General features: G+C 44.5%; 3 protein-coding genes across 3 annotated transcripts; 1 reads left to right on the forward strand and 2 right to left on the reverse strand.

The window, feature by feature from the left end:
* Window positions 1-5,081: 5,081 nt before the first annotated feature.
* LOC133895846 (ATP synthase subunit d, mitochondrial-like) lies at window positions 5,082-7,908 on the reverse strand. Its single transcript, XM_062336368.1, has 5 exons — window positions 7,592-7,908; window positions 6,557-6,638; window positions 5,896-5,960; window positions 5,608-5,694; window positions 5,082-5,493 (listed from the first exon to the last, which is right to left on the reverse strand). The coding sequence occupies exons 1-5, from the start codon at window positions 7,763-7,765 to the stop codon at window positions 5,392-5,394; spliced, it is 510 nt and encodes a 169-aa protein (XP_062192352.1). The 5' UTR covers window positions 7,766-7,908; the 3' UTR covers window positions 5,082-5,391.
* An 11,153-nt stretch (window positions 7,909-19,061) lies between these two features.
* On the forward strand, window positions 19,062-19,574 carry LOC133895157 (secreted RxLR effector protein 161-like). The gene has a single exon (XM_062335334.1). The coding sequence runs from the start codon at window positions 19,062-19,064 to the stop codon at window positions 19,572-19,574; it is 513 nt and encodes a 170-aa protein (XP_062191318.1).
* An 899-nt stretch (window positions 19,575-20,473) lies between these two features.
* Window positions 20,474-21,954, reverse strand: LOC133894825 (AT-hook motif nuclear-localized protein 28-like). Its single transcript, XM_062334996.1, has one exon. It carries the CDS (start codon window positions 21,694-21,696, stop codon window positions 20,797-20,799), a length of 900 nt encoding a protein of 299 aa, XP_062190980.1. The 5' UTR covers window positions 21,697-21,954; the 3' UTR covers window positions 20,474-20,796.
* Window positions 21,955-24,983: the final 3,029 nt, after the last annotated feature.

Below are 24,983 nucleotides of genomic sequence, written 5' to 3' on the forward strand. Positions count from 1 at the left end.
TTTCACCACGAACAGCCATGGGCAGTTACTGTTCCACCGTTTGTTGGGAGAGATGCCTCCAACAGTGTTGGTACATCAAGTCTCTACTCATTTAAACTGACACTTCCGTCGTGCGTCGTCGAGCAAAAAAAACCTAAAAGCCCGTCAGGCCCAACGCTCATGTCAAAACTTCATTCCTCGAGACCCCCGAGCCGCAGCAGCCGTCCACTAGCCCTATCACGCTCGAGCTACCGCCTACCGATCTCCTCGTGCCGCAGCCGGCCGCCGGCCATCCCACAGATGCGCCGGAATCGCCCCGCGTCCCCTTCTGGTTGCAGCTAAGACGCACGCCACCTGCGTCGTCTGCGCACCATGGCCGCCGCGTTCTCCCCCTTCTCCCCCTCGATTTGCCCGTCGCAATATCGATCCCGGCCCTCCTTCTCCCCCTCACAACGCCAGTTTTCGCTTTTGGTCCTCGACGGCGGGACGGTCCAAGCAAGGAGATGATGGTTTGGTCAATAACCACCATGCACACAGCATGTCTCAAGCTCATGTAGCAACTTCTCGTCTCCATAGCAACCGCCGAACCATATGCAGTACAAAAAGGTTTGTCCGCTCCTTCCATTCTGCAATACCTGTATGCACTCTTACACATGTTCCCACTCTGCTACTAGCCGTGGAGGGTAGGCTGCCGGGGAATAGAAAAGAGTCGCCGAGGAGAAGGAGGGGAGAAGGATAGCGAACGATTTCTTCCACTCTGTGATTGGTACGATTACTTGCTCTTACATTTCCCCCCTTCTCTAGTTAGCACTTTTTACTTTATGTGATTGGTCAATAGCTTGCTCCTTCATTTTTCCCCTTCTCCGGTTAGCAATTCATAATTTCTATGATGTAATTTCATATTTTCATTCATGAGATGGGAGTAATTGGGTACTGCTATACAGCATTGCATTTCTTTTCCAGATTCAGATTTCATTTCTTGTAGTTGATTCTGAATAAGAATGTGAGAAATTAATTCATGTCGATGTTCATTTTACATGCAAGTCCCCCTTCAAAAGTCTAGATAGCTTGAATGTCTAATAAAATCTCGAAATAATTACAAAACAAAAGCATATATTGCTGCGTCTATGAAGATCTTGAATTTTCCCCCATCTTAAGCAGTACCTAATACTTTTGTTTAACTGAACATATGAGGGACTGAATTGTAGTTATATTTTTATTCATGAGATGGGAGTAATTGGTACTGCTATACGGCATTGCATTTCTTTTCCAGATTCATATTTCATTTTTTTTAGTTGATTCTGAATAAGAATGTGAGAAATTAATTCATGTCAATGTTCATTTTACATGCAAGTCCCCCTTCAAAAGTCTGGATAGCTCGAATGTCTAATAAAATCTCAAAATAATTACAAAACAAAAGCATATATTGCTGCATCTATGAAGATCTTGTTTTTTTTTTCCATCTTAAGCAGTACCTAATACTTTTGTTTAACTGAACATATGAGGGACTGAATTGTAGTTTCATTAAAATTCTAACTAGCTCATCCAAATGCGCTGAGATTTTCTGTATCATTTATCTTGTCTCAAATAATCTCTACTCCTTTCTCTTCTAGACGATCATTAATGCCATGTTTATAGTTTGAAAGTTAACTTTGAGTCTCTAATCAGTTCTCTTCTAGACTGGTTCTATTGTAATGTTTAGATGTTTAGATGTAAAAAGCTTGCAGCATATTTTAGCTAAGATGCATGTATAAACATTGCAACCAGTTTTAGCTAAGATGCCCATGAGGATGCCGAGATTATGAGAATGCATATCTTTTTGGCAGAATTGAGGAAAGAAGAAGAAAGAATTTGTAGCAAGTAGAGTGGGACATTACATGAACCATTGAGCTCAAGAGGTAAGTCAAATTCTTTTCATTTAGCTAATTATATATATATATATATATCATTAGTAATTTCAAAGCATAATGGTGTGAATTGTTGCCTATCTTAGTTAGCTTCAAAAAGAGGATGCTATGTTGTTACATGCCATGTTCTTCATCCTTGCCATGCTTTGAATTGGTTAACATGTTCTACAATTGATTATAATTGGGTTAACATACTTACCATTCATCTTTGTAAATCTGGAAATTTCCACATGAAAGAATTGGCTTACATACTCTGCAATTCCTTTCCTTTTTTTCTGAGTATTTGAGGTTTCCTTTGAGGTGATGAAAACTTTTAACTTACAAGCTGCAATCGTCAGGATCATGCTGTATTTCCATCTCTCTCCTTAGCTATTGCACTTTTTCATGAAATTTAAATTCCTCTCTTCCTGTTAGATTTCTTCTTTATAAGTTCCAGGATAGCTGCCATTACATTTTAAAGCAATTCTTGTATGTCAGAGCTCATCTGAGATGTACAACGAAGTTCAGTTGGTTACTTGGTTGTAGTGTGCTACCAAGTTTGAACTAAGATAATTTTGGACTTGCTTATTTTTGTGTGCTAACAGACTTGCTGAAAAAAGGTTGTTGACAACTTTAGCCATTCTCTGCATCAACGCTTCGGCTCCTCTTTCATTTTATTGGTCAAGGGCTGCTGACAATTTTAGCTGTCTCAAGGTATGCATCCACCTGATTCTAACTCAACCTTGTCACAAGCACTGCCTTGATGCTTTCTCAGCTGTCTAGATCACCACTGCTATTCACGATTCAGACTGTAGGATGATGATCACCTCCTGATGATCATGTATGCTTACTAATATGGCAACGTTGTCATAATATACCTTGGTTGTTATTAAATTTTAAAGGGGTCCACTGAAAGTACCATATACCTTGTCAAAATCCTGCAAATCATGATTGAACCTTAGTAGTGTATTCATTCTGACAGTTTTGATTGAGGATATTTCATCTCAATCGTGAACAACGGTATGCTTATGACAAAATATTATCATATGTTGACAGCGGTAATAGAACTGCATTCTTTGTTGATGGTCCTGGAGGGACCGGAAAGACATTCCTATACAAAACTTTGCTAGCGAAAGTCCGTAGCGAGGGAAAGATAGCTGTTGCTACCGCGACGTCTGGTGTTGCTACCTCCATCCTGCCTGGTAGCAAGACTGCACACTCAAGATTTAAGATATCACTTAGCATACAAGAAGGAGGAGTGTGTAACTTTATGAAGTAGAGTGAGACCGTGAAACTTCTTCGAATGGCTTCACTTATATTATGGGATGAGGTCTCTATGACAAAAAGGCAAGCAATTGAGGCACTTGATAAGAGCCTGAGAGACATCATGGAAAAGCCCGATCTACCATTTGGAGGCAAGACAATAGTTTTTGGAGGCGACTTCAGGCAGGTCCTTCCAGTTGTGCGAAAGGGGACAAGAGCACAAATAATAAATGCAACATTACGCAAATCTTACCTATGGAAAAACATGCAAAAGCTAAGGCTTATTCTTAATATGAGGGCTCAATCAGATCCATGGTTTTCTAACTACCTACTACGTATTGGGAATGGCACTGAAGAAACCGTGAAAGATGACTATGTAAAGGTACCCAACGAGATATGTGTGCCTTACACTGGTGTAGAATCTGACATTGATAATCTCATTGAGAGTCTTTCCTATGTTAGCAACACATGTCCAATTCAGACTACATCATATCGCGCGCTATTTTGTCAACAAGGAATGAGAACGTCGATGACATAAACATGAGGCTTATCGAACGCTTTCCTGGTGATGAGATGGTCTATCACAGCTATGACCTTGCAGTTGATGATCCTAACAACTACTACCCTCCCGAATTCTTGAATTCTCTAACCCCAAATGGACTACCACCGCATATCCTCAAGCTAAAGGTCAATTGCCCTGTGATTTTGCTTAGAAATCTAGATCCAGCTAATGGTTTGTGTAATGGGACAAGATTGATAGTCCGAGCATTTCAAAGGAACACTGTCGATGCAAAAATTGTGCTAGGCCAACATGCTGGAAAAAGAGTATTTCTACCAAGGATACCTTTGTACCCATCTCATGACGAAATGTTCCCCTTTAAGTTTAAGAGGAATCAATTTCCTATCAGAGTGAGCTTCGCAATGACCATCAACAAAGCACAAGGACAAACGATCCCACATGTTGGAATCTATCTACCTAATCCAGTTTTCTCCTATGATCAACTCTATGTCGCCCTGTCATCAGCAACTGCTAGGAGAAATGTCAAAATACTTGCTGCATCGGAAAATGATGCTAGCGTAGATTCAGCCTGCACACTAACCAAAAATATTGTCTACAAAGAAGTCATCACCTTGTAAATACATATCATGTTCGACACAAAACAATTTATTTATTTCTATGCCTATATAATCTATGAATGATATACTATTTTAATCACATTATTCTTCTTTACTTTCATGCTATCGAAATAATAAAACACACGTTCGAAATATTTATACCGTAGCAACATACAGATACCTTACTAGTATATATGTAACATAACATCAAGCAATCGAATCATTTGTATCTAGTCCTTCCTTTCTTTATCGTTTTAGAACTGTGCACGGATATTTAAGAAATCCACGATGTCTCCCTGTACCTCTCCTAAAGCTGTACTTATTAAATGTATTTATTTCCGAAACTACCCAAGGTGACCAATGAATATATGAACTTACTCTTGGAAAATGTACTAATCACTAAATGGAGTAGAAACATACAGCTGTCTCTTCTTAGATTCATATAACGACAAAAAACACTTTTTAAGAAGTTAAAACATAAACAAAAAAGAACAGATGGAGTATTCATCTCGTCTTCCCAAAATCTCTAATTCCCGGATGCTGAAATTGAACGGATGAATAAAATAATTATTTTTTAAAAGAAATAATTATAGATCTGCCTTGAAATTACTTCATAAAATATAGATTTGCCTTGAAACATACAACAATGATGATTAATCTCAAGTTACGTATTGAAAATTGTTGATGATGTCCAAGATTACACCGGAAGCGTTAACCAGCAGTTACAAACAAGCATTATATATAGCTCTAAGAGGACGGACAATAGGTAGGGCCAGTCAATCTTACACTTGCACCGAACAACATTGCATGAGTAAACAATACGTCACACAAGGTCCATCGAGGAACAAGTCTGCAGAAATCCTCTTATTCGAGTAGGAAGGAGCTAAGAACATGACATACATAATCTTTGCAAGATAAAACCAACAATCCTCGAGAAAATGATCAGGTCAAATAAAGTGTGTTTAGTTGGAATTTCAAGAAAGCTTGACACAGTCGATTCTGTTGGCATTCCAACAAGCCCCATCCCCATGTTACGGAAACCACCAAAGTTGAGACAGTGGATTTTCCCTATACATATCGGAGCATAGAAAAATTATTGGTTCTTCGCAGACAGGGAAATGGTCGAATGGGAGTTCTGTTCTGCTCTTCAATAACCCCAGTAGTCGTTACGGATTTCATCGTCAAACTTCTGCTTGACCTCTGGGTGCTTCTCAAAGTACTCATCTGCTGTCATTGTGCTGATCTTTTTCTGCACGCACAAACAAGATATTGAAGCAAATGGACATGCTTTCTTGAAAAGAACACAAAAGCAGTCAATTCAGATAAATGGACTTAAATGAGTAGCCCTGAAGAGTGTACCCACCTTCATTTCCTTGAGTTCAGCAATCTCCTTCTCTATCCTCTCTGACTCCTTCAGAGACGCTTGCTCTGCCTCTTTCAGTTCAACAACCTACACGTAACATACATAACAGGAAGGAACAAAAAGTAAATCAATATCTAAAGGGGTCATAATGAATTATAGAAGAATGAATGCTCTATTCTAAATTTGGAATATTGGCAGTATAACTCAAGACAAACATAAACAGAACAATAGTTTCTCAACAGGCAAATAACTTAGAAAAATGAAACAGGTTGAGCAATAGCTGCTCACCAGAGCATCAAACTTTGGCTTGTACTGGGGAGTAACGGTATCGACATACTTGGGGATCTCGATGCCTGCATTTATTTCAAGCTTACTACCTCAGTAAGTGAGCAGACAGAACAAAATTATATAGAACCAAAACAATATATGTAGAACCAAGGTTTACTTTGTTGTATCAATTGCAACGATATCAATGTATTTTAATGGAACAAGGTCCACTACAGGTGAAAGAACAATATGCTACATCACATCCACTGAATATACAATGCATGACACGTCCATAATTTGTAGCCAAAAACATGCTAACATATTGCAATACAAGTATTCAATGCAAAGACTAATGGTTATGATCTGCACTGTGACTTTATCATTCCAAGTATAATTTATACCCAGTGGAATCATTGATATAATTAATCAAAGGAACTTAAATCAGTAACACATTGTGGGATTTATTTGTGAGCTTCAAAGGTCTACATGGGATATCATGAGTAAGCGTCCTTGTCCAATAACTAGAAGAAGCTTGAAAAATCAATAGACCAGAAAAATGATCAGTCCAAACCAGATAATCAACGGAGCAAGACAAATAATTCAAATATCCTCAAATGGTATGGGAAAAAATTCTTCAGATTTCAAGAAATCAAAATAAGGTTTGCAGTATAAGGTTGCTTACTTTCATAAGCCTCTTTGTACATATCCACCACTTTGGGTCCAATTCCTTTTCTGTAGTACTCCCAATCAATCTGTTGAGGTTCCTGCAACAACAAAAACAAATACAAAACTTAGAGAACACATTGATCTAGACCATAAAACTATCAGCATGTTTGGTGCATGCCTTATGCAGAGTCCGGAATAAAGATATTCCTTCATCTAAAAATGAATACATGGATTGTCTGTCTTATGCTTCCAGGCATTTTCCAGATAAAAGTAGCAAATGAACATGAAGACAAGCATACAACATGACAGAAAGGGTCATAGAATCCACCCCATACCAATCTTATTTCCAGGGAAGTTTGCTGTCTACCAAGACATATCTAATTGCAATTTGAATAATAAACCATACACCTCACAAGGATGCATCAAACTTTTTTGGCCAAGAGAATGCTTTCGATAGTATGCAACGCCGGAAAAGCCCTATATTTTGATATCTTCTATTGATGTTAACATAGATAATTTCTCCGTAACCAATTCTTCAAAGGTAATGTCTCTACCTTATCCCATCAACAACAGAATGATCTTCAGAGAACAGAAAGTTAACCAGAGCCTAAGTCGTGGAGGCCTTGAATTGTCGAAGTTGACTACATACAAGTTAAAATGTAATGCCTCGAGCATTTCCTGTGTTCATTACTAGCCGATAACAACAATGACCACGAAGTGAAAATGTAGCACAGGGGCCACTCAATCCCAAGTAACAGCCTACCTACGAGCTACCCCAATTGCCCCAGATGTAATTAGAAACATAACCTAGTTATTAAATAAAAAAGGGATCACTTGTGCTCACAAAAATATAATGGCGAACACGCATTACAAAAATCCTAACAAATTGGATTGGCTTCACTACATACCGCACGATACATCTCTACACCTACTCGAACGGATCGGATCCGATAGGATGAGAAATCGGGGCAGGAAGAAGGGGTGCCAGATCTGGAAACCCTAGGCCAGATCGGCCGCGGGAACGTGGCGGGCGGCGGAAGGGATCGGATACCTGGGAGAACTTGGTCTGGAGCTGGTGGTTGACGTCCTCGAAGGTGCGGCGGAGGGTAGCGAACTCCTTGCGCGCCTCCTCGGAGACGAGCATCTTGGCCATGCCGTCCCAGTCGATCGCCCTGCCGGCCTTCGCCGCCACCTCGGCCATCTTCTTCGCGCCATTCCCGCTCATCTTGTCCCCCCTCCGCGCGCCGAACAGCCTCCTGGCTTCTGCCTCCCCTCTCCTCTCCTCTCTCTCGCCGCCGCCGCCGCACTGCGCTCCAACCGCACACGAGAATGGGTACACGGGAGTGGCCTGGTGCTCGTCAGCTCGTGTCGTGTGGGCTGCGAGTAATTTGCTGGGTTCAGATGGGCTGCGAAGGATAGCCGCCTTGGGTTGGGCTGGTCTTTGGATAAAATTTGTTCCGCAATTGGGTTGTTCCGCCTTGGGTTGGGCTCGAAAGTTGAGCATTGTACGGTCACCATCCCAATAGGTCGGTCGACCGACTCCTTGCCTCAGCCTAGACGGCTTTAAGATTCGTGCGTGGGGCAGCTGGACAGCCACGATTCTTACTTCCTCCTCCTTCCTCGCTGCGCACGAGCTCAATTTCTGCCACCACGTCAGGGAGACTGGTCGGACCGACGGTGGTGACAGGTGGGGTAGATGTGGTCAATGGTCGAAGGGGAGGCTATGGTGTGACGGCCAGGTGTGGTGTCGGTGAGGCATCAGTGGCTGCGGGGTCGTTGGAGCATAGGATGGGGGTGGTGCTGGTGGAGTAGATGACGGTGGTAGATGGAGAAATGCGACGTGGGCCTAGTCGCTCACGTGGGCTAGTGGGCTAATTGGTCTGCTGTTAGAAGTCGGTCGATCGACCTGACTAGAGGCAAAATCAGGGGCCTGGTCGCTCGTGTGGGGTTCTTGGGTTGACCGATCTCCTGTTAGAAATTGGTCGATCGACCTGACTAGGGGTGAAATCAGAATCATGGTAGTCTGGATGTCAGATCTGTCCAAATTACACCTGGCTTAATCAACAATCAAGTCGATTAAAATGGGACTAATCCCGGCAGTCCCGATGTATGTTCAACAAAGCCTAAGATCACAGTATATACTGTTTGCAATATAGGTTCATCACAATATATAAACAAAGTGCAAAAGATTTAACTTTTATTACGAACTTTGTTTACAAGTATAGTTTCTACTTACTACCAGAGTTTTTTACGCAACAGAAAGATATTAATAAAAAAAGGCAATGGCACCATTGCCCATAAGGCACCACCGGAACTAACTCAGATATTCAATCTATACTCCTGGTCATCTCTAGCATCAGCGGGATAAAAATAACAGTAAATTAGTCTATCGCTACTTGCATCAATTTAAGAGTAGCACCCTGAGTACGAAGGTACTTGCAAGACTTACACAATATATGTATATATTATCCCGACTCTAAGAAAATAATTTAGTTTAATAGCAAGGAATAGTCATAAAGTTAAATTGACTTAACAAAAAGTACTTTAATCAATATAATGGCATGAACTGCTAGCATAAAATGACGATAAACATAATCATCAATAAAGTAAACTTACTCAACTTAATTTAGTACCAGCACATGTTTTTCTTGGAAGCCCACATACTTTTCATTTCTTTTTTTTCCAAATTGAATCAAAAACTCTATGATTGATGCGATGAAACTCAAGCATGCTCATGACCAAGAGCCTGACAATTTAAATTGATCTTACACCCTGCAGGGGTATATCTTTACCCACACAACTCGGGTACATCCTTGGCCCCCGAGATAACCTTTCTCATACCCGGAACTACCCACTTGCACATGCTCCTGTGGCACCGGGGTTACCGTGAGTATTCCAACCACCTCTGGCTCCCCTTCACCTTGCATCTCCTCGTACTTTTTATTCGTGTTATAGGGTTGCAAGTCAAGTGTCAGCACAGTATACAATAATCGGCTTATCTTATCATTAGATTGACATGTGAAAGTACGGAAAGTGTTTAAGCCAACGACACCAACGATCGGTGCATAAATGATGCAAGCGGTATATGGCGTTCAGGCTTCTCTCCCGACCTACCCAGGGAACTCCACTTCAGGGCAGAAGATACACCTCGCATCATCCACATCTCGTCTCAACTTTTCCAACTCACAAACAATCTATGGCACCCGGATTCCTCTCCCGAACTGCCTTGGCACCGCCCAACTCTCTTATTCAATCTCACCAACTCATCATCCGAACATATCATTTCTTTGTAACTGTAGTTGAAATTCCTGCAGCTCGCGAACGACGGTGACATCCATTGCTCGACTTTTACCGATGACCTATGCAAAGATAAGCAATTACCGTATCACTTTTAAGTTAGACCATGATACGTTATACCCAGGCTACAAGGATTAGGATTATTAACTTTATCAAGATAGGTACGATACAACAAATAGGATCTACCATATTCCCAACATCGACTCTTTATCACATGCATCTACGACATATAGCAAAATCTAACAGATTGACCAACTATTCACCAAAATATATAGGAGAGATATGATAGATGATTGCCTAGTGTTGCCTATTGTTCACCCACGAACTCCACTGGTTCACCTTCGTGTTCAAACTCGTGACTCTCTAAAACGTCGTTTGCAAAATAAAGAAAGGTGCATCTCAATGAGTATGGTGACATGCAGTGAAAGATGCTCCACGGTGTATAGCCACAGTGGAGATGCAATGCAATATGTTACGAGTTCATAGCATCAAATATTTTCTTAATTGTGATTATTGTTAATTGATTTATCACTTTCATGGATTAATTAAGCATAGCTCAAAGCTTATATCTAAATAGAAAATTAATTTATACTTAACATGGTGGTGATTATTTTAGTGAATTGGGAATAATTTCATAAGATTAACAAAATTGGTTTTATCAATGATCACGCAAGGCTACCAAAATTGGTTCACAATTTTTGGAGCTCTATTTAAATTCCTATGCATTTTACAAGTTTTTAGCCGAGTTAAATGTGCAATAATAATTCGATTTCATATTTTCTCTAGATTATCCAAATATTAAAAGACTTTAACACTTTTTCACCTAGGGTACTCTTAGCCACAGCGGCTGACAGCGGGCACAGGCATTTCGACTTTGGTCAAAATGGCCTTGAGGCCGGCTGCACAGTGCACTGGCAACACGGGTGGCCTCGCTAGCGGCGAACAATGGCGGGAAACGACCAACCAATGCACCCGCGGCACCAGCGCGACACGGAGATCACGAATGGGTAGGTCTAGCCAGCGAGCCTGGTCGGGAGGTAGCCGCCGACTCAACCACAGCAGAGAAGCACACAAACAATGAAGAGGGAGCTCACCAAGGGGCATGTCAACATGAAGAGGTAGCAGGGAGGCGGCTCGATGGTGAGGGGTAAAGCAACATGTCAGCATTGGGGAAGATGGCACCTGCGCACGAATCTGGCTGGGGAAGAAGGAAAATCCAGTGGTTGAGGGGTTCAGTGACCTTCCTTCGTGCTCCTGGGTGCTTGGGTTGGGCTAAACGGGGCTCAACGCGGTGGATTGGGTGGCGGAGGTGCCGTGCCGTGCTCTGTGCTGCGTTTGGTCGAGTGGGAGAGGCGAAGCAGAGAGAGCAAGTGAGCAGAGAGAGAGAGCAAGGTGAGGGAGGAGCAGAAAAGGGCAACGATTGATCTCTCTCGAGGGTGCTCTGTGGCCGATGACGTGCCTGGCCTCAACGATCAACGAAGCCGACGGCCACCTCTCTCGAAGACGCTCAGCCAGGAACATAGATAGAGAGAGGGGATGACGAGTGGGGTTGAGGAACAGTAACCAACATATCAAAAATATCCCCTCCTGTTGTGTACCAAAAACACGTTTTCCCCACCTCTAAAAATTGTAGGACAAATTTTGTGTGAAGCCATAATTCATGTGCAACTCATTTTAACCTATTTGACCAAAAAGCATAAGCCAATTTTGAATTAAAATTATTCAAAAATGCAATCTTTCCTAACTTTAATAGGGCTTCAAAATAATCCTCAAAAATTTGGAAAAATCACTAATACTCTTTATATGGCATGGATTAATTTCTAAAATTATTTCTAACCCTATATTGCATAGCAAATTTGTGAGTTTCTTCACGATGTGCCACTTATTATTAAAGTTAACAATTTATGTTTAATTTTTAATCACATTAATTACTTGCTCAAAACTTTAATTATGATGATAATGATGCTGATGAATGCTTAATGACAGAATTAAGGATTTTGGGCTGACACACTAGAGTTGGGACCTAAATTTCTATTGAATTTTACTATATAAATGATAGATTTTTAGATCTAATCTAAATTTAAATGGGACAGTTTTTGGCGCATGGGTTGTTCCGCCTGTGGACCTGAGAGCAACTCCAGCAGCATGGCTAAATAACTCACAATCGACATATTTGGCCAGAAGTCCGAAAATGAGTGCTCCAGTAGAATCGCCATATGGCTAGCCATCTCTGTAGACACGCCATCCCACCTCGATCGCTCGGCAAAAATAGCTGGTGTGTTCGACTCGCCATCCGCTCCGTGAACGTTCGATTGGGACGGAAAGCTAGCTAGCTTACTATGTGTGTATGTGTATGTTTATTTTTTTCATTTTATTTCTTAATTCTGATTGATGAACTTGTAAATCTCCTAAAATCATATTGATTTTTGTGCTCATAGAATAAATAACAGAGAACCCACTTTAGCTGGTTTCAACTAAAAATCTCTTATAAATTTTAAATGAAAATTTCCCAAATTTAATTGTTTTTGTACTTCGCTTGAATTTTAGGGTATAAATTTAATTCTCAAAAATCAGGGAAAATTCATGAATTTTCATCTAAGCTAATGTACTAATTTCTAAAATTATTGACAATCCTAAGTTACATGGGATCATATGTGTTATGGATCATAGATGAATCATTGAAATATTACATACAATGCGAAAATATAAGATACATGAGCCAGATATATTATTACAATTACAACATACTACTCTCTTCGCAATGTATGCAATATTTTAATGATTGTAGGCTCATGCACATGGCAAATCCAAAGATTGTGTGAAGCAAAAACTTCAAGAATAATTGTAGGCTCATCCACATGGCCAGTATACATACCTTTTCATGCTGAAGGATAATTTTTCTACTTCTAATCCATGCAATCTATGATATCTAGCATTTCAGGGAAATCTCTTTTCTTTTAATAGCAAGTAATCTAGATGTATCATTCTCATTTAGGTACTCACCTCTGAAGACTTCAACAATAGCTTTGACAAATCTTTTAAGACTCTTTATAGCGATACTTTCTCCAATACGAACATAATTATCCGTAGCATCTATTGGTACTCCATAAGCTAGCTGAAGTAAAGCTACAGTAATCTTCTGCAAAGGAGATAACCCAAGTTGTCCAGCTGTATTTCTTCTCTGCACAAAATAGGGGTTCTGTGCTTCTACGGCTTGAGAAATGCGCAAAAAACAGAGGTCGTGATATTCTAAAATTGTGGTGAAAAGAAAAAAAAATGAGAACATGAGGTTCAGCAAATAAGGTGAAGAAAACTACATGGACAGATTGCAAACCTGCGACGGAAGAACATTCGGTCGTAGGTTGGTATAGTCTTGCATGTCTTCCAACCCTATCGTGTTGAAGTTTCTGTCGTACAGGCACGAAACCTCCATGGCGTCTAGTGTTATCGAGCTGGTGTTGTCGATGGGCTAGCTGCCTTGCAACAAGAAGCACTTCATCGTCATCATCTGACGGCGACAAATTCAACACACATTGCATGGTTAATCCGCGATGACTCATTTCTGAACCGACGTAGGAATAACAAGAGGAGGAGGAAGAATGATGTGAAGGAGGAGCAACCGGATGACTGCATATATATAGAGCGGAGATATAACCGTTGGGAAGCCATTTGAAAAAACTTGCTATTGAAATATAGTCGTTGAGCAAAATAGCTGTTGGAATAAAGTCATTACAAGAAACAGCTATTGGAATAAAGTGTGTAGAAATATGAAGAGATATTTTTTTTTCAGTGGAAAGATAAATAGAGGTATTACCAAATTAAATTTAGTAGGTTGGTGGAGTTGCTGTGACTGTTGGAGCCCTGTATTTAAGCACTGTAGGTACAGTGGTGCACTGCTCGAAATACTGTGTCTACCACTGTTTGGCTAGCAGTAAAGCAAAAAAGAGCTCTCCGCATCTTGTTCTCTGCCGCCGAGAGTCTTTGAAGGATGGATTCGCGGAACTGGAAGTACAGGTCGTGCTCGAAAAGCAGAGAAAGCAGCAAGCACGACAGGGCATTCGTTCGAGGAAAGCAGAGAAAGCACGCGAGGCGAGACTGGAGCAGCACCGTATCGGTAGTTCGGTATCGACATCGTGATCCGATCCGTCTCGTCGACCGAAGGCCTTCCCGAAAGGTGGTGTTGCATGCAGGTTCGTCTCAGTTTCTTCGCCGCCGCGCCGCGCGTCGGAGGTGACAGGTAAGCTGCACAAGGGGAGCAGCACGCACGCAGCAGATACAGAAGAGACAGAGAGATGCATGAGCTGGGACATAGAGAGAGGTGGTGCGATGATGTATGGGAGGGAGAGCGCATGCAAACGAAGCGATGCGCGGGTGTCTTCGTGTACTTCTCCGGGACCAACTCCACGAAGAAACTACTCTCCTTCCGTTTTTAGGCTAAAAGTACGGTGTTGTCTGCATCATCTAAGTACGTACGCGCCATCTCTTATTATGCCACGGATGACGATTTTCCAGTGTGATTTTGAAACTCTAGTATGTAGTGATGTTATGTGAAAGCAGGGACAGACCTACGACCGTGTTAGGGTACTCTAGCACGGATTTGACTCAAGTCGCCAATGTATAGAACCCCTCCCTCCTCCCTCACCTCAAAGTCTTGTGCCCTAGTCTAGTGTGTTGCCCATGAACCTATGAGAGATGGCACCAGAGACCTGACTGAGACCGTACGTGCCCCCTGCTCTGTGAGTCTACAAGAAAGCTTGCGGCCCTGACCCTGCCAGTGGCGGACGCCTGAGGTAGATGGCGCCCTTCTCGGCTTTGCATCTACCGCTGCTCGCTTGTAGATCCTGACATCCCATCGCAACATCGCCTACAGGCCACATCTCGTCGCTCAGCGTCTAGCGGCCTGGCCTCCCCGATTCCCCAGCTCCTGCTCATCGCTCAGGAGGCTCAGGCGCTCGGTTGCAGGCTGCTCGTGTTGGACTTAATCCTTGTCGTGGGCCTTGGGGACTAGATTGAAGTCTAGAGTCATGGTCGTAACTTGCAATGTTCGATCGTGTGGTATGCACGGGAGTAGTTAGAGTTCGAGTCGGAGTCGGATCGTGGGATGGTACGATTCGTGTTAGGATTCGGAGTTAGCAGGTCGCTATAAATATGAGTTGTAATCTCTAATTTGTAAACAAGACACAGAGTCGTGCAAGTCACGAGTTGAATAGAATCTAAAATTTCCTCCAGAGAGTTTTTGCCTTGTTTTGTTGTTCTCGTCGAGATACATGAGTTCGTTCTCACCGAGTAGTACGCGACTCAGGCTGATCGTGACTGGTGGTCGTGAGTTGGCGTGCTTCCATACTTTGGTCACTCGGGTGATCGAGAAACCTGGTCGCTTGCATTGTCATGAATCCGGAGTGGTCACGCATGTGATCCAGTGGTCGGACCCAACATCCGGTATTAGAGCTCGTAGTGCGTAGCACTAACTTGTGAAGATGTCGATCGTACCTTAGGGAGAAGTGGCGTGGGAGGGTGGCGGTGGGTCGTTCCTGTTCTCGCAGTTGACGACGACGAATTACATGAGCTGGGTGATTCGCGTGCATGTGATGATGGAAGATCAAGGCGTCTAGGAGGCAGTCGAGCCAGCGATCGGTGCGGCCGTCGACGAGAAGAAGGACAAGAAGGCGAGGTCGCATCTCTTCTAAGCGCTCTCGAAGGATCTCTTAATGCAGGTGGCAAGGAAGAAAACTTCGAAGGAGGTCAGGGATTGTCTCAAGACAAGGTTCATCGATGGGGATCGCGTCAAGAACACGTGGTTTCTCACGTTGAAGAGCGACTTCAATGCCATGCACATGCAAGAGGGAGAGAGCCTGAACTAGTACACCGGAAGGCTCAACAGCGTGTCCGTCAGGTACGCAAACCTAGGGGAGACGCTTGACGATGCTGCATTGGTCAAAAAACTGTTCGACACCGTGCCGGATCGATTCCTGAGTGTGATCGCCGGGATCAAGCAGTTCTACGACCTCAACAAGATGTCGTTCGAGGAAGCCATGGGGTGGCTTAAGGCATTTAAAGAATGTACTCGCCTGCGTGCATCCGGTGGCAATAGCATCGGTGACAGCCAGCTTCTGTTCACTCAGGCCGAGTGGCAGGTGCGGCAGAAGAAGGATGGTGGCAACTCCTCATCAAGCAATAAGGGCAAATCCCACCTTGCTGTAGATAGCAGTAACCACGGTCGAGGTGGTGTGGACGCGGCAGAGGCCGTGGTAGAGGTGGTCGCGGCGGGATGTCACGAAAGGACGAGGAGAGTGGCTCGAGCGGCGGTCACCGCAACAAGAGCCACATCAAGTGTTTCAACTGCTACAAGATGGGGCACCACACAAACAAGTGCAAGGCACCAAAGAAGGAGGAAGAGAAAGGTGAGACTCATCTCACTCGTGCTGATGACATCGAGCCACCCCTGCTACTCGTAGTGTCAGAAGAGCCAACACAAGAACAGCAGCACCAACGGGGAGCCGTACTGCTGAATGAGGAGAAGTTGAAGCCGGAACTGCGTGACACAACGGAAGGAGGCTCCAGATCTGAGGTCTGGTACCTGGACAATAGGGCCAGTAATCACATGACCGGTGACAAAGAGAAGTTCAGAGAGCTGGACGAAGGTGTCACAAGCAAGGTGAAGTTCAGGGATGGCTCCATGAGGCAGATCATGGGCTTAGGGTCTGTCGTGTTCAGCTGCTAGAATGGTGACCAGTGGCTATTGCAGGAGGTCTACTACATTCCAAGACTGTGCAGCAATATCATTAGCTTTGGACAACTTATCGAAGTTGGACACAAGGTGACCATGGATGCTGAACATCTACGTGTGTATGATAATAGTCTTGCACGGTTGCTGATGAAAGTGAGGTGAACTCCAAATCGCCTCAACAAGATCAAGCTGCATCAAGCAACACTGGTGCATCTCTTAGCCAGTCTTCAAGACCCGACATGGCTTTGGCATGCGAGACTCGAACATGTCAACTTCATTGCTATGAAGTTGCTCGTCGACAAGAGGATGGCGACAGGAGTGCCACCAATCACACACTCGAATGAGTTATGTCACGGGTGTTTGCTGGCAAAGCAAGCGAGGCAGCCGTTCCAGGCAGCGCCAAGTTTCAGGGCGGAGAAGCCACTGGAGTTACTACATGCTGACCTATGTGGGCCGATCACACCTTCGACTCTTGTCGATAATGGTTACTTCATGTTAATTGTTGATGATTACTCACGGTGGATGTGGGTGTTCGTGATCAAGTCGAAGGACCAAGCTTGCTCCATGTTCAGAAAGTTCAAGTTGCAAGCCGAGAACACGAGCGGGCAACGCATCAAGACGTCGAGGACTGATCGCCACGGCGAATTCCTCTCTGCTGAGTTCACCTAGTTATGCGAGGAGGCCGGGATCAAACGGCACCTCACCGCGCCATACATGCCACAACAAAACGGCGTGGTGGAGCGGAGGAATAGGACCGTGATGGTGATGGCAAGGTCCCTCCTCAAGAGCATGAACGTGCCTGGAAGGTTTCGGGGGGGAGCAGTGCGGCACGCGATGTATCTGCTGAACCACTTGCCGACAAAGGCGCTGTATGAACACACCCCGTTCGAGGCTTGGAACGGAAGGAAGCCGCATTTGGCGCATCTTCATGTGTTCAGCTGCACTGCACACGCGAAGGTGACAATTCCACTTCTGAAGAAGCTCGACGATCGAAGCCAACCGATGGTGTATCTTGGCGTCGAGAACGGTTGCAAGGCGCATCATCTTTTTTATCCAAGGTGCAGGAAAATTCATGTAAGCCGTGATGTTAAATTCAATGAAAGCATGGAGTGGAGCTAGTGTACAAGAACAGGTGGCAAAGAGCCGTCTGATTTCGATGTTGAGGAGGCGATTAGCATTGAGCCACCGGTGGGCGGTACTATGCCACTCGTGGGTGGTCCAGTAGGTGTGCCAACGTCAGCGGCACATGGTGATCTAGCTCCTTCATCAACTCCGCTGGTCAACGAGGTGACGCCGGAAGGGCTAGTAACCTGGAGACCCACTGCGGCACGCACAACAGTCGCCTCTCCAACAACCCCTACCAATTTAGTGGTGCAGCCGGCACCTGTATTGCCAATGGATGATCGGGCCACACCGCTATCGAGCGGGAACAGCAGCACTGATGAGGGCCCTGTGCGCTACAGGCACATTGACGACATCATAAGAGATGCTCCAAGGGTGGATCTCGATGAAGACATCAAAGAAGAGGCATTGCTCGTGGAGACGGAGGAACCTTCTTGCTACCTTGAGGCTGCTGGATAGCAGGTCTGGGAGAACGCCATGGCCAAGGAGATCGAGTCCATAGAGAATAATAACACATGGAGTCTCACAGCGCTGTCGGCTGGTCATAAACCAATTGGGCTCAAATGGGTTTACAAACTGAAAAAGAACTCAGATGGAGATGTGATCAAGCACAAGGCAAGGCTGGTCGCGAAAGGATATGTGCAGAGGCAAGGCTGGTCACGAAGGAATCGATTTCGAAGAAGTGTTTGCACCGGTGGCTAAGCTGGACACCGTACGCGTCATCCTTGCTTTTGGAGAAAACCGAGTATGGCAAGTTCATCATCTGGATGTCAAATCGGTATTCTTAAATGGTGAGCTCGAAGAAGAAGTATATGTGACCCAGCCGGAGGGCTTTGTAGTGAAGAACAAAGAGTATCTTGTGCTCAAACTCAGCAAGGCGTTGTATGGATTTCGGCAAGCGCCACGGGCCTGGAATATCCGGCTTGATAGAAGCTTGAAGGAACTTGGATTTGTGAAGTGTGCTCAAGATCACGCCGTATACACAAGAGGAATAGGCCGATATGGAATTATTGTTGGAGTATATGTTGATGATCTCATTGTGACAGGAGAATGTCCAAAGGAGATCATCGGATTCAAGTAGCAGATGATGAGTGAGTTCGAGATGACCAATCTCGGATTACTCAATTACTATCTCAGGATTGAGGTAGCGCAAGAAGATAGGCGAATTACAATCAAGCAAACAACGTATGCGAAGAAGGTCCTTGGTCAATTCGGTATGCTGGATTGCAATCCCACAAAATTCCCCATGGAACAAAGGGCGCAGCTGCATAAGGATCCAAATGGACAACTGGTTGATGCAACCTAGTATCAACACATCATTGGTTGTCTAAGGTATTTGCTCCGTACAAGACCTGACCTTTCATTTGCTGTCGAGATGGCAAGCAGATTCATGGAGATGCCCACAGTGATGCATTACAAGGCAGTAAAGCAGATTCTTTTGTATTTGAAGGGCACCATGCATTATGGTATTGTGTATACTAGAGAAGGAGAAACAAAGGTGATCACCGGCTACACAAATAGCGATCTGGCTGGTGACATGGATGACAGAAAGAGTATTGGAGGTATGACTTTCTATATTAATGATAGCCTGGTGTCATGGAACTCGCAGAAGCAGAAAACGGTGGCTTTGTCTTCCTGTGAAGCTGAGTTTATGGCGGCGACGGCGGCAGCATGCCAAGCACTATGGCTTAGAAGTCTGTTGGGAGAGCTGACAGGAGAAGAGCACAAAGCAGTCAAATTATTTGTTGATAACAAATCAGCGATTGCTTTGATGAAGAATCCAGTGTTTTATGGTCGCAGTAAACACATTGACACCAAGTTTCATTTTATCCATGAGTGCGTTGAAGAATGCCAGATTGAGGTAGATTTCATCTGCACAGAGGAGTAGCGAGCTGATGCTCTAACGAAGGCATTGCTGGCAATGAAGCTGGCGGTCATGCGATATCTTTTGGGAGTTCGTGATCTTGACCCACGACAAGATTATGGGGGAGTATATTGAACTTAATCCTTGTCATGGGCCTCGGGGACTAGATTGAAGTCTAGAGTTCTGGTCGTAACTTGCAAGGTTCGATCGTGCGGTATGCACGGGAGTAGTTAGAGTTCGAGTCGGAGTCGGATCGTGGGATGGCAAGATTCGTGTTAGGATTCGGAGTTAGCAGGTCGCTATAAATATGAGTTGTAATCTCTAATTTGTAAGCAAGACACAGAGTCGTGCAAGTCACGAGTTGAATAGAGTCTAAAAATTCACTCCAGAGAGTTTTTGTCTTGTTTTGTTGTTCTTTTCGAGATACACGAGTTCGTTCTCATCGAGTAGTACGCGACTCAGGAGTACCTGGGCGTTGCTGGTCGATCGGCGTGATCGAGAGCAGCACGTATACGGCGGATAGCCAGACTAGTCGTGATCAAGCACGCACGACTGATCGCTCAAGCTGATCGTGACTGGTGATCGTAAGTTAACATGCTACTATAATTTAGTCGCTTGAATGATCGAGAAACCTAGTCATTTGCGTCGTCACGCATGTGATCTAGTGGTCAGACCCAACAGCTCGGCCTCGGCCAGTCGACCTGCAGGCTGCACGCCTCCACCAACCACCGCTGAGGCGCTGACCGCTCCACAGCTGCAACTGCAGGCTACTCGGCTCGGCCTCCACAGCACTTCGAAATCATGGGACCGCCACTGTGTGGAAGCGTGAAACACACACGACACATCTGGCAAAGAGATCTGCGCTGGGAAGTCAAGCCTGCCGCATCGGTACAGTAAATTAAAGCAACTGTTACTAGCAAGTATTTAGTAGAAACATGATGAATTGGCGTCCAAACAACCAGTATAAGCAAATGACACGGATAATTAGCAAGTTTCGATCTCGCCATTGGCATCAGATACATCAACTCATTACGCAAGCAGAAATGTTGAACCCTAACAACTAGCCAGCTAGAGAGCATCAATGTAGCAAATATCAAACCCTAACAAGTAGCTACTAGATCATCAAATGTTTTGAAACGAATTGCACAGAAGTAACAGATGTATAGTTAAGAAGGAACGACGGGTCGATTATCGAGCGCCATTGATCGGATAAGGAACTGACGTGAAAGCATTGTCCGGGATCGAGCTACTGATGATACGGCGGCCGTGGGCGCTGTGTGCTTGCAGCCGGCGCCCACGCCTCTTGAGGCTGGCGCGGGTATAAGGGCACCGGCTCAGTCGCCGGTGCTATGCTGTGCGGGTGAGGGTGCAGCCCGCTCGCGTCCTGCGGGTCCTTCTGGTGCCCACGGTGTTCGTCGGCGTCGCCGCTGCCGGAGACGGACGCTGACTCGTCGTCCTCCAAGGGGAGCCGGTGGAAGGTGAGGTCGGTGAACGCGGCCGCCAGGACCACGACGGTGGTGGCTGCGATGAGCGGCCCTGCCACGGCACCTCCGACGATCTGGCCGTGCGGGCCCGCGAGCGATACCGAGAGGTCCCTGACGGCGCGGGGCACCGCCGCGGCCATGGAAGGCGGAAGGAACGTCGCCGATATGGAGAGGATCTCGTACCGGCCGCGGAGGATGACCGCAGCGGCGCGGCCATCTGCGGCGACAGGGGACGGGTGGCGGAGCGACACGTCGGCGACGGCGCCCGTCCCGGCGAGCACGCAGATCCCGAGGCCGCGGCGGCGCGCGAAGCCCGCGAGCGCGGCGGCGACGTCACCACCGCCGGGGATCTCGAACACGTGCGGCCGCATCGCGGCAGCAGGCTCCACGTCCCGCGTGATAACCGGCGGCGGCTTCGGCTTGTTCTTGGACCCCGGCGGTCGCCCCCGCCTCCGCTTCCCCGTCTCGACGCTCGCCGCATCACCTCCTCCCGAGGTCGCCGGTGGAACACTGCCATCATCCCTCCTCTCCTCGCCGTCGTGGCTGCTCACCTCGTCAGAGAAGCATTCCAGCTGCTGCCCGTGGCCACCGTGATGCGGAGGCCGCGTGGAATCCTGGACGATCCTGTCCTCGCGGCCTCCGTAGAGCCTCTCCCTCTCCATGCCCCGGCGTGAAACGACCGTGAGACGTGAGAGGCTCCAGCTTAGCAGCAGCTAGCTCGAGGTGTAAGAGCAAGGCTGGTGGCTGCGCCGTGGTAATAATGGAAGGAGGGGTCCTCGGGGCCTTTCCATGGCATGCGCATGGCAGCACGGCAGCTGGAAGATCATAGATATGGGTGGCCTCTAGACTTTCTGCGAGACCTCGAGATATAGGTGAGGAATAGGAGGAACAGGATTGGCAACCGAATCAGGGCGAATGATATATGGAACAAGACTGCAGGCGCAAGTGGAGACAAAGGTATACAGATATACATCTAATTTTTATAAAGATGATATTGTTACTTTCAATTCTTTAAAGGTGTCATTGCTAATTTGTTGTTCATAGTGCTTTAAATTTGATTATAGTATTACATTGATAATTTTTATTTCTTGTATTTAATTATTATGATGATGTGGCATGTTGTCATTTATATTTCTTTGAAGGCCAATATGATCAGAAAAGATACAAAATTTACTAGAATGACGTTATTTATTTTGCAATATTTATTTTCCTACTAATAAAATGGTACAGCATATAAAGAGAAATGGTTGCACGAGCATGACCACAGTGAGCATCAGTTTTTAACTCTCTCATTGCTAATTTGTCCAGTATCTTGAATGCTTCACTATGTGAAAAAAATCATGACTGATCGATGATAACTGTCATAGGTAACGGGTAATGCATTCGTCATCCCGAATACGTTACTGATGACTAGTAATAAGTGACAAGTAAGGATGAAATAATGTCATAGGTGACGGGTCGTAATCGTGACCCATCACTTATGAGTATCTTCCATGTGCTAGAGAGGAAGACAAAAATGATGAGTAAATTTTTTACCCGTCACTTATCTGAACACATATTTACTCGTCACTTATGTTAAGACACTTATGTTACCTGTCACCTATGTTATATCTTAACATAATTGACGGATAAATAGGTTGCCCATCACTTATGTGTAGATTACTCTAAAGGATTGTCTAGTTTTCTGGCGGCATCCTAGAGCATAGTTAGGATTTAGCAGACGTCTTTTTCCCGCAAGCAACTTCAATGCATCCAAATCCATATCAATAATCACACTTATATAAAAACTCATTTCATCATGAAATCGCAAAGGTTACAAAGTTCCGATCAATTCATCATAGAGTCGTAAATGTTACAAAGTTCTAATCAATTTATATTAGTAAGACCTCACAACCTAGTGTTTCTATAGTGCAACTCGCCATGTAGGTTGGTGACTTCATAAACCATGAACTCGGTGATCCGTTGTCAAATCTCTAGGAGTGCACCGTTGTCGAAAAACCAAGCTGAAAAATCCTGCATAATTTGACACGTAATCAATGTCATGTTATCATGAAATTAAACTAATTAATAAATTAGTTACGAATAATCTTATATTGAACTTACATCAGGGGATTTCATATTTTTTGTTCGGATCGTGAGGAGCATGTTCCACGCAACATAGAATCTGCAGGCGTTGCCGAGTGGTTGTTGGTGGCACTGAGGAAAAGAAAATTTACTGTTAGATCAAAAGGAAAGAAAGCAGCAACAGAGAGTATTTGGTAACATTTACCGTGAACCCGATCTTGTGTGTCAGTTTGCGGTTATCTTTCGCGTTGTAGTTAGAATAGCTCGAAGATACTTGTCAAAAGTCAAGCATAAAGAGAGATCGATTATGGAATATTTGAATGTTAGAAAAGTTAAATATGTAAACTAAGCCAGATAGAACTTACGCGTCGAGGAGTCCTTTTACAACGCTGTAATCACGCTCTCCAGGTTTGTCTTTTCATCCTCTTGGTCTTGATGAGTCGAGATACCACAGCAAGTTCTACTTGAGGCAAATGACTAGTAAGATCCAATAGTCACCGATGTTGTGGGCGTCCAACAGGTAATCTATTTTGGAATATTGTTGGATTGCCTTGATCATATATTCCAATGTGTAATCGAGGTAAAATTGAATAATTGAGATTGTAATGGCCTTAGTGTCAAGAAATCTTATGGGCTCCTTACTCTTCTTTGTTTCTTTCATCAAGTGTACAGATTATGATATAGTTAGATTTAAGACTTAGTGGTATTAATTAATGAATGTCCGGTTTCAAGAGACTTACAATGTGAAGATATGTAATAACGATACGTCCATGGCATCAAAGTTGAAGAGGTCGTATAAGTCATTTAAACTCACAAGGAAGTAATCGTTAAGAAGTGTCATCGTTTTTACTATACGACTATAGATTGAGCATTGATGTCTCTAGAAGTCTGCATGTAGTAATTATGCAGGTCGACATATGCTTGTCCCACCCTTGTTAGGTCATCTACCGTCATCAAGGGCTTTCCATATTGGAATTTCGTGTTGGCACTAGTCCATAGTACTTCAATGTCTGTGGACTTCTCCACTGGTGGAATGGCATTCGACCTCTTCGGCATGTTCTTCTTCGAGCCTTTTTTTTCTCAGCTCCCTTTTTCTTCTTCTTTGGGCTTTTTAGGGAGACAAAATTGGAGCTAAAAATGAGGCTGTCGGATGCGGAGGAAAAGGCAGTGAAGCCAGCTTCTCTAGAGGAGGAGAAGATAGTGAAGCTACCTTCTCTAGAAGTGAAGCTCGTCCAGACTGGGATGCACTAGAGACAACAATGTCGCCCCTCTTCCACTGGATCCTTTGATGAAGTGCTTCACCCAGAGTTGTGACTTCATCATAGGGGGGAGCTCCAACACGTGATTAGTGGCGCAACTACTCTTCTGTGTAGTTCCGGGGCTAGTTTCCTCTGTGATGGAAATCTCTATTCCCTTTGCTGCAAGCTGCCTCATGATGTTTGCATAAACTTTCTAGGTGATGTCCCGTGTCAATGCATCCACTTCCATTGCACCTGATCTCTTCCTCTTCTTGTACATTCCGAGATCTTCGGGAAAACCGTATTTCCAGTCCTGGGAACTAGATTACACCTCGCACTCAACCTAGGTGCTCTAGGTTTCCCAGCATCTCTTAGAGAATATCATGTTTCCTGACCCTGGTGAAATAACATTGGTTAGCTTCGGCTGCCTTTTCTTTTACTTTTTCTACAACCGACTAGGTTTCGCTATTTTTGAATGTGATTTCCCCGTTTTCGGATAGCTCACCACTTGCACGCAAATATGGCCGCGATCATACCAGGAATTGCAACTAAGAATTCTCGTGGCCTTCTCTGGCAAATGTTTCATCCTCTGCCTGCCATTTGGCCATTTTCCCTGCATAACTGGTTACACTGGCCCTATGGTTGTC

The sequence above is a fragment of the Phragmites australis genome, chromosome 16 (assembly GCF_958298935.1).
Source record: "Phragmites australis chromosome 16, lpPhrAust1.1, whole genome shotgun sequence".
In the NCBI taxonomy this organism is placed as follows: Eukaryota; Viridiplantae; Streptophyta; class Magnoliopsida; order Poales; family Poaceae; genus Phragmites; species Phragmites australis.

Bases quoted from the DNA above. Each gene is read 5' to 3' on its own strand.
- LOC133895846 (XM_062336368.1), bottom strand. From the start codon at position 7,765: ATGAGCGGGAATGGCGCGAAGAAGATGGCCGAGGTGGCGGCGAAGGCC. The intron at 5,961-6,556 runs GTAAGCAACCTT...AAATAAATGCAG, and splicing joins GTACAAAGAGGCTTATGAAA to GCATCGAGATCCCCAAGTAT. The intron at 5,494-5,607 runs GTGGGTACACTC...TTGTGCGTGCAG, and splicing joins CTGAACTCAAGGAAATGAAG to AAAAAGATCAGCACAATGAC.
- LOC133894825 (XM_062334996.1), bottom strand. From the start codon at position 21,696: ATGGAGAGGGAGAGGCTCTACGGAGGCCGCGAGGACAGGATCGTCCAG.
- LOC133895157 (XM_062335334.1), top strand. From the start codon at position 19,062: ATGGCAAGCAGATTCATGGAGATGCCCACAGTGATGCATTACAAGGCA.